This window comes from Rhododendron vialii, chromosome 2a, assembly GCF_030253575.1.
Source record: "Rhododendron vialii isolate Sample 1 chromosome 2a, ASM3025357v1".
Lineage (NCBI taxonomy): Eukaryota > Viridiplantae > Streptophyta > Magnoliopsida > Ericales > Ericaceae > Rhododendron > Rhododendron vialii.
This window is the reverse complement of record NC_080558.1, coordinates 32494308-32504108: the sequence shown is the minus strand read 5'-3', so window position 1 is coordinate 32504108 and position 9801 is coordinate 32494308. Positions and strand designations below refer to the sequence as shown.

General features: G+C 43.4%; 1 protein-coding gene across 1 annotated transcript; it reads left to right on the top strand.

Moving 5' to 3' along the window:
- Positions 1-4156: 4156 nt before the first annotated feature.
- LOC131317441 (uncharacterized) lies at positions 4157-9551 on the top strand. Its single transcript, XM_058346996.1, has 10 exons — positions 4157-4343; positions 4533-4723; positions 4919-5446; positions 5555-5704; positions 5824-6180; positions 6879-7065; positions 8237-8250; positions 8829-8891; positions 9315-9413; positions 9516-9551. Exons 1-10 carry the CDS (start codon positions 4157-4159, stop codon positions 9549-9551), a joined length of 1812 nt encoding a protein of 603 aa, XP_058202979.1.
- The last annotated feature ends 250 nt before the right edge of the window (positions 9552-9801 follow it).

Here is a 9801-nt window from a genome sequence, read left to right as displayed (position 1 = left end):
TGTGATAACTGCAGTGCTGATTCGTAGCACGTTTTGCATCTTTGTCTCCGCCTAGACTTGGGGGCCATTTAAAATATGGCTGATTCTTTATTCGATAAAGAATCCTGTAAATTGGCTCCTTCCAAACCGTAGTGATAGAAAAGAAGGACTTGGGGTCAGGAGCTTGCTTGTCCTTGTATGGCTCTTTCTTAGCCTGCCCGTACTCCCTTCTGTCTTTGTATGTCTTGGGTTCTGTTTTATCCACTTTTTTGGCAGGTGCCTTCGGCTGTTCGGCAACCGTCCTGCCATCCTCACGGCGAATGCCATCCTCCATTCTGGCATGTTGCTCTATTCGTTCCATCAATTTAGCCAATGTGGCTACTGGATGTTTATTCAATGATCGGCGCAGCTCTCCCCGAACAGGCAAACCAGTCTTGAAGGTAGCAATCGCGTACTCCTCACTGCAACTTTCAATCTCGTTGAAAGTTTCCCAGTACTTTTTTGCGTAATCTCTGATTTGCTCGTTCTCCTCCTGTTTCATGGTGGAAAGACTCTCAAATGTCTTCGGGGCCTTTCTGCTCGTCAAGAACCGAGCAGTGAATTCCTCAGCCAACTGCCTCCATCCTCGTATGGATCGTGGGGCCAGTTTATGAAACCAGGATAAAGCCACTTTGCCAAGACTGGAGGGAAACATTTTGCACAAGATGGAATCATCCCCTTCATGCATAAACATGGCCTGTTGATAATGTTGTATGTGAGCTACGGGATCCGTATTTGTCTCATAAAGTACGAATGCACCGTGCTTCACTCTGCTCGGCAACCTTGCTTCTTGTAGCCTCTTTGTAAAGGGGGAGGCTGCAATATTACTCAGGGCCTTGCGTGCTGCTTCTCGTGCAGTCACTGTCCCATCCTCTTGCTCCTTTGACTTGTGGGCCGAAGCCTTGACCCAATCAGCATCAGGTCTCTCGTACCTGTCTCGATGATGCTTTCTCGTGTCCTCTTCCTCGGGGGTAGAACTTCGGTCTCTGCTCCTCCTTTTTCGTGAGGAAGTCCTTCTCTCTGGTGTTCGGCTTCTACTTTTTCTTCCCCTTTTTCGTGGAGAAGCCTCATGACGCCCTATAACAGGACTTCTGCTCTTGCTTCTGCTCCTTCTTCCTCGTGAAGGAGCTTTTCTGTATTGTACCACAGCATACCTACTACCTTTGGAATTTCTTCGAGACAGTCCAGAATCCTCCGGATGCTCCCTAATTCTTTCCAATTCTCTGATCTCATGCTCTCGTTTTTTAATCAGACGAGCATACTCCTCGACTTCTTGCCTCTTTCTATCAAGAACGTCGTCACTATGGTGCACACTCCTGGAGTGCGCGATCGATTCATCCCTTTGATGGGATTTACTCCTTCTCGTGGATCTCGAAGCCGTCTCTCCATCTCCTCTATTTTTGGAGTTATGATGTACGGTGAGGGGGCGGTCCTTACTCGTGTTCCTCCTGTGCCCACCCTGGGGCTTTCTCGGAGCCCCAGGTGGTGATTTGTCCCTTCCTCCATCTAACACATCTTTTGGTTCATGTGGTGTTGCTGGAGTTACTTCCACCATGGTCGTATTTCAAAAGGGAATTCTTTCGTTTCCCACAGACGGCGCCAATTGTAGGGGGATGAAAACAATTAATGCTTCGGATCAACAGGATTGCAACGGCTTATTCGTGCCTCTTCACCGGAACCCTAGCTCGTCGTCTGAACCCTAATCTGCAAAATAGACAGGGGGTGAGTGCACCTTTGCCTCTCGTGGCAAAGGCCCTCCGATGCCTTTGTTAGTATCACGTACTAGAAAACTCAACCCTAATTATCAGTAGGAAAGCAATAATAATGCAATGAATTGCGTACCTTTCACCTCTAGGTTTACCTCATATTTATAGATTTATGGATGCTTGCTGTCCAAGCATCCTTGTTGCCATAGGATTCCTAACTCGTATAGGAAACCCCGGATATCAAGGAGTCTCGTTTCCTTTATCAGTTTATGGAAAAGAGTCCTTTTAGGATTCTTTTCCTTTAAGAGCCGAACATCCCATACTCGTTGGGTATCTTTCTCAGATCCTATATTCTTGGGATCTTTATCCCTTTATGGGACATGACTACTCTGGAATCTTCTAGAGTATTCCCTCTGCTCCTACTCTTGATTGGAGCTTCTTCTTTGTTCGACTGTCTCATGGCCGAACAGACTACCTGGACCAGGGACTTCACATGTGACTTGGTCCAAATGTAATCAAAATGTCTTCTATCTGCCGAACAGATAGTTTACACCAGTGACTTGTCATGTCATTGGCCTTTATTCAGCCGAACAGATTGCATGGACCAAGGACTTCACATGTCATTGTTCCATATCGCTGTTCTTCATACTGCCCGGCGATAAGTCCAGTCGTATTTACCACGTGTTCCCAAACATCACGTGTTCGGTAACTAAATGTATCTGCTCGGGAATACCTCCCTACACAATGGGTAAAGGCAAAAGGTTCAAAAGGTTCATCTAGTAACTAGGTGAGTTTGGTTGCTCGGTTCCTCTAAGTAGTCGGTTGGAATCTAATTCGATTGGCCCGAAGGACTAGAATCTAATTACGACGGATTATTGAAAGTAAAAATAAGTAATTCAAATAAAATTCAAATATTTAACAAAATTTTTACCTTCAAAAAATTCAGGGCTGTTACAGATGTTGAATTCCATGTTGTTGATATCCCTGCCACTTTCAACCTTCTGCTCGGTAGGCCGTGGCTCCATAGATCTGACATCATGGTTGTGCCATCAACTCTCCACCAAAAAGTCATGCTGGGACTTCTTACTCGCACGTTAACGATTTGCAGGGACGGGCATGTTAACGATTTACAGGCACTCAGGCATTCGCCCGCCCAAGGAAGATGGTACTCCAGTTTTGGGAATCATGCACGGTGAAGAAGATGTGGATCTCGGAGGTTTCTCCTTTGATACATCTGGCTCTGTTTTGGCCATCAATGTGGATGGGGACTTCATCATAAGCTCTATTGCTTTGGATATCATGAGGAGGATGTCCTATCTACCTGGCTTGAGCTTAGAGATTCACCAGCAAGGGATCCCGGAGTTCCCTACCTTTCCTTCCTGCGAGGGCCGCTTTGGTTTGGGGTACATCGCCTCAGCCAATGATGCCAAAAGAAGGAAATGTGCAGGAAAACCTCGAACCCTCTATGGTGATCCTGACAGCTACTTCGTCTGTGAGAAGGGAAACACTGTTTACATAGGGCAGGTTGAGCCCTTTATTGACTCAAAGACTGGGGAGCTGCTACCGGGTTTTGAGATTTTCGCTAACGAAATTTGGTCGGATAGCGATGAGGAGCTAGCAAGGATCGAATTCAAGAAGAAGCTCAATCAGCCGAAGATCAAGACTGACTGGCTGGGATATTTCAATCAGGGAAGCTTGGTGCAGCTGTTTCATTAGTTCTCCCAAGTGGGTTTGGCCGAGGAAGCTGAAGAAGCCGAAGTGCTCATGCTCGGGCCCGATGCCCTCAAGGATCCTACCTCTCTTATTATAGAAGCCAATGGTAGCCTTAAAACTTTCATTTTCAAACCGCGCTTAACTTGCATTGATGATGTGTCTGAGTCTGAGTCTGACAAGGAGTCTTCTGACTCTAGCTTTGAGTCGGAGTTTGTGCCTCTTGGCCCTCCACGTCATAGCTTTTATTTTGAGTTTGATTCTGCTGTACTTAGTAGCCCCGATGGGCCTTTTGGAATGAAAGAATCCACTTCTGACTACTTTGATGATTTATACATAAACTGTGTCGACCATGACGATGGGGACATTCCCAAGGAATTCCGTGCCTTCATCGAAAGGGAAGATCAAACGCATGCTCAGCCGTTAAAAGAAGAAGTAATTTCTTTAAATTTGAAAGATGAAAACGATCCCGAATGGTTCAAGTGGGCTCCACTTTGTCCCCAGAGGAATACTAGGACTTCAAAGAACTGCTCACGGAGTTCAGTGATATTTTCGCATGGTCTCATCAAGACATGCCCGGCATTGACCCAGAGATAGTGGAGCATCGAATTCCTCTACTGCCAAATGCTAAACCCATAAAATAGAAACTAAGGCAGATGAGGCCGGATTGGGTGCAGAAGATCAAGGATGAGGTCACTAAGCAGATCGACGCTGGCTTGCTTATGGTTTCTCAATACCCCACCTGGGTCGCCAACACTGTGCTGATTCCTAAGAAGAATGGACAAATCCGGGTATGCGTCGATTTCAGGGATTTGAACAGAGCGAGCCCTAAGGATGATTTTCCCCTGCCGCATATTGATGTGTTCGTTGACAATATAGCGGGTCACGCCATGCTCTCGTTTATGGATGGTTTCTCGGGTTATAATCAGATTCTCATGGCACCAGAAGACCGTGAGAAGACAACATTCATCACTGAATGGGGGACTTACTGCTATTTGGTCATGCCGTTTGGTTTGAAGAATGTCGGTCCTACTTATCAGCATGCTGCTACGACCATTTTGCACGACATGATGCACAAAGAAATTGAGGTCTATGTAGATGACATGATTGCCAAGTCGAAAACTCGTGAGGGGCATGTCCTTGTTCTTCGAAAGTTCTTCGAACGACTCCGTAAGTATAGAATGCGTCTCAATCCGCAGAAGTATACTTTTGGGGTCACAACAGGTAAAATGCTTGGCTTTCTGATCACTACTCGTGGGATTGAAGTTGACCCGTCGAAGATTGAGGCTGTACTTGAAATGAAGCCACCAGAGTCTGAAAAGGGAGTGCAGAGCTTTTTGGGGAAGGTTCAGTTCATCAGCAGATTCATCCCCAAGTTAACTTTGACTTGCGAGCCGATGTTTCATCTTTTAAAGAAGAATACTCCGTTTGTGTGGACAGACAGGTGTCAAGCAGCTTTCACATCCATTCATAATTACTTGCAGAATCCTCCAGTCCTCATGCCGCCGATTCTCGGGAAACCTTTGATACTTTATTTGTCTGTGAATCCTTCATCTATGGGATGTAAACTAGCTCAAGAAGGAGATAAGGGTGTCGAAAAGGCCATTTATTACTTAAGTAAGAAGATGGTCGGATGTGAAGAACGCTACACAGCTGTGGAAAAGACATGCTGGGCTCTTGTTTGGGCTTCTAAGAAGTTGAGACACTGCATGCTGGCTTATCCAATGAAATTGATTTCTCGAATGGATCCTCTCAAGTATCTGTTTAAGAAGTCAGCACTTACTGATAAGTTAACATGTTGGTTGCTCTTATTGGCAGAGTTCGATCTTGAGTATGTTACGAGGACATTCGTCAAGGGACGAGCCGTCACGGAATTTTTGGCTGATCACCCTGTTGATGGACCGGAAGACTCAGATTTTGTGTTCCCAGATGAGAAAGTGCTAATAGTTGTCGAAGACGTGTGGACACTCTACTTTGATGGAGCAACCAACCAGAAGGGATATGGGATCGGAGTACTGTTGATTACACATGATGGCTCTCATATTCCGCTTGCATTCAAGCTCAATTTCGATGTCACAAACAACCAAGCTGAGTATGAGGCCTGTATTGTTGGTATGGAGGCCGCTCTTACTCTCAGTGTGGAAAAACTCAAGGTCACTTGTGATTCCAATCTTGTCGTATATCAAGCCAACGGGGACTGGAAAGTTCGTGAAGAGAAGTTGAAACTTTATCATCAGAACTTGGAGGATCTTATTCCTCGTTTTAATAAGGTTACTTTTACTCATATTCTCCGCTTGAAGAATCAATTTGCTAATGCCTTAGCAACCTGGGCCTCCATGATTGAACTTCCCTTAGGTGTCAAACTCCGCCCTATTCCATTGAATAGCAGGATTGTCCTACCTATCAGTATGTCAACGCCATTGATGATGTAAATGATGGCCTACACTGGTATCACGACATATGGAATTTTGTTGAAAGTGGGGAATACTTGGCTGAAGCTTCTAAGAAGGATCAGCTCGCATTACGAAGGATAGCTGCCCAATACATCCTTTGTGGAGGAAAGTTATACAAGAGATCCCATTGTGGGATGCACAAGCTCTGTGTCAATGGCCTTGAGGCCGCAAGGATTATGGAGGAGGTTCATGAGGGAGTCTGCGGTCCTCACATGAGTGGTGTCATGCTTGCTAGAAAAATCCTACGGAAAGGTTACTTCTGGTCCACGATGGAGTCTCAGTGTGTGGATTATGTACGGCGTTGTCATAAGTGCCAAATCCATGCCAACCTAATGCATGTTCCCCCTTCTAACCTCTTTGGCATGACTTCTCCTTGGGCTCCGTGTGGGGCAATGATGTCATCGGCATGATCAAGCCGTCTGCTTTGAACGGTCACAGGTTCATTTTGGTGGCGATAGATTACTTTACCAAGTGGGTGGAAGCTGAATCCTACAAAACCCTAACAGCAGTTCAGGTTGCCCATTTTATCAGGAAGAACATCATCTATCGATATGGTGTACCTCAAGCGTTTGTGTCAGATAATGGGACTCATTTCAAAGGCAGGGTTTTGGAATTGTTTAAAGAGTTCAAAATCCAGATCCATCATTCGACTGTTTACCGTCCTTAAACGAATGGAGCTGTCGAAGCGGCAAACAAGAACATTGAGATGATTATCAAAAAGTCTGTTGAATCGGCTCGGGACTGGCATGAACAACTACCTCTAGCACTTTAGGGGTATCGAACATCAATTCGAACATCGACAGGAGCGACACCTTATTCTTTAGTTTGCGGGATGGAGGCAGTACTCCCTATTGAGCTTGAGGTGCCGTCATTGAGAATCATGGCAAAGTGCGGACTCACGGAATCTGAATGGCTCAGCGGGAGGTTTGTTGAACTCATGCTTTTTTATGAGAGGAGACTCCATGCCTTATACCATGTTCAAGGGTATTAGCGAAAGATCGCACGGGCTTTCAACAAGAAGGTGAAGTCTAGGGACTTGGTTGAGGGAGACATGGTTACCAAGGAGATTCGGGTGCCAGTATTCGATCCCCGTGGCAAGTTTCGTCCGAAGCGTTCAGGGCCTTACATTATCAAGACCATCCTTTCTGGGGGCGCTGCTCAACTTATAAACCTCGACTGTAATACCCGCCCCGAATATTTCGGTATTTCAATTACTTTTAATTGAACTATGTGTTTTATGTGTTTAAATCGTAAATAATAAAACTTGCGAGGGTTCTGTGTGTGATTTGTGATTGGAGCATAAGTTAAGACATGGTTCTGCTTACATGTGATAAATTCCCTTGTGTCTTTATATAGCAAAATATCCTGGCAATATTTATCTTTCTCCATACGTATCTTGTTTCTACGTATAGAGAGAGAGAGAGAGAGGAGAAGAAGAAGAAGAGAAAGACATGTGCAGGGCTGTTCTTTATAAAATTATTCAAGGTACTTAGAAACCTTATGAATTTCTCTAATTTTTACTAAATGTTCATTTATGTGTCTAGTATACGGTGGTAAATTTTCATAATTTTTCAAGAGGTGTAGAAAAAGATAAAAATCATAAACCTAACTGTGGTCAGGATCCTATTTTTTAGCAAACAGCTTACAGAGCTGTGTCTTTTATCAATTTTTTTATAGTTAAACGATCCTTCTGATTTTGGGTCCTTATGATTCTGAAATATTGATAAGTTGGTGATGTTTTGGCTTTGGAATTACTAAAAATTATTAAGTATTCAATTTTTAATGAATTTTTGAATACCGACTGTTCTGCTGGAAATTGTCCTTCGTTGCACAGAATTTCTGAGTTTGGAAGTGATTTTGATTAGGTTCCTTTATTTTGAAAAATCTGGAAAAAATCAGAAATGAACTTTGACAAGTGATAATGGTGTGTACCAAATTTGGGAATTATTAGATGCGTATTCTAGTGTTGGCGGATTTTACATGTTTTTGTGACACTGCTGGGTTTTGTAATTGCTGAATTGACACATTTTGGGAAAATGGTCATATCTTTTAGCTCGGGTATCAGGTTAGCGCACGGGTTGTTGATTCTGAAACTAGACTTGTATACCTTTCGGAATATGTAGGGTTTGTGGCTTGTTTTGTACCAAGTTAAATCAGTTTTTGATTTGAAATTGATAGACGGGCAGAATCTGTGATTTTGGACAGATTTTTGTGTAACTTTGGATGAGCATAACTTTGTCGTTTGGACTCCGTTTTTAACAAATTTTATATCAAAATTCATGTACCGGAGGTTTACTTTCTAATGGTGGTGGTTTCATGATCTGGTTTTAATTTTATAAAAAGTTATAGGCAGAATACGACAGGTTGGTCGTAGATTTCAAACCAAATGTAGGGGTTATGTGGTGTTTGAGTGTTACGCTTGTTTAGGGACACTTCTAGACCTTTGAGATGGACATGCTAGTATGCATTAAGTATCTTTAATCTATTGTTGGTATTATATATTATTGTTAGGAGTTAGTTTTAACGTTTAAGAGTTCAATAAACTGATATGGTTAACTTGTGGTTAGATGTCAACCTAGTCAATTGGGAGAGGTCGAAACCGTAAGTTTGGCGTATCTCGGTCGATACAAAGGTGAGCATGTTTGATATGGTTCTTCTCCATATAATATTGCTGTGGTGGTGAGTATATATCTTACTATTTGTGATTAGCTTTCGATATGATTATTTTTAATGAGATGTTATAATGAGAGGTGTGTATCATGCTATTGTTGTTTAGCTTTTGATATGTTGTGAATGATTGCGTGTGAGGCACACCATGTCATAAGCCATATCATTCAATGGACAATGGTTGGGAGCATGGTGTGTGGGACACGAGATTTGGTTGTGATATGCGTGTTTGATGAAAATACATGCTGATGGGTGTTGATTGAACCGTCAAAAGTTAACGTGTGAGGCATACCATGTCGTATGCCACGCCGGCTTATTGTCGGTGGATGGGAGCATGGTATGTGGGACACCTTATCTTGGGTTCATGGGATATGGCAGACGTGCCACTGCATGTGATGTGATTACATTCATATTGTTGTGCAATGATTATTATTGCTCAGTTGGGTGGGTATGTTGGTTATAACTGTTGTATACATTCTAGTATTTCAGTTACATTGGTGATGTGTATTCATGTTGATATTCCTTCGAGTATTGTGGTATTATGTTGAGCATTTCTATATCTCACACACTCTGGCTTTCCTTTTTGGTCTGCCAAGTAGCAGGTTGCTTAGAGTGAGTCCACTACCGGTCGTTGTGTTGAGGTGTTTTGCGAGCATCAGGTGGGATTTTGGTTACGTTGTTGTCGAGTGCCTTAACTTGTATAGAATTTAATTTGTAAGAAGTTGTAACTAACAATAGTTAAGTTTTTTAAATTGTATAGGTTGTAATTAAGTTTGGTCGATGGTTGGCGTTCTATTTGAGGTTAGCCTCGGACATTGTGGATGGTCGAGTTTGTTGTAGGTGGTTGATGATGAAGTTGGTTTATTCAAATTGTAAATATGTCGTTGGTGGATGTGTTGAAGTATAGAATTTTTAAAGTGCTATAATGCAGATATTGTTTCTTGGTTGTGCGATGTCATAGTTGGTTGGTCAATATGTTGACTCAGTTTTATGTTAAGGTGATAAGTCTTCCGCTGGGTGTTTATTTCTGACAGGTTGTGATGTGTGGTTTGGTCTTCTGTGTGGAATGCCATGTGGTCGCGTCGACTCGGGCCCACTTTGGGTGCCGTTTGCGGGGCAGGGCGTGACATCGACGGTAACGAGTTCTCCACTTCGGTGAACCTGGATCAACTCAAGCGTTATTACCCCTGAGAGAAGCTCGTTGGGCTGAAAACCACAAGGGTGGGCGGTTCCAAGCAAAAATTAGA

What these genes read in the sequence shown, in the direction of transcription:
- LOC131317441 (XM_058346996.1), top strand. Translation starts at nt 4,157, where the DNA reads ATGGTTTCTCAATACCCCACCTGGGTCGCCAACACTGTGCTGATTCCT. An exon ending in ACCCGTCGAAGATTGAGGCT is followed by an intron (nt 4,724 to 4,918) that starts GTACTTGAAATG and finishes AATTACTTGCAG; the next exon opens with AATCCTCCAGTCCTCATGCC. An exon ending in TGTCGGTGGATGGGAGCATG is followed by an intron (nt 8,892 to 9,314) that starts GTATGTGGGACA and finishes TAAATTGTATAG; the next exon opens with GTTGTAATTAAGTTTGGTCG.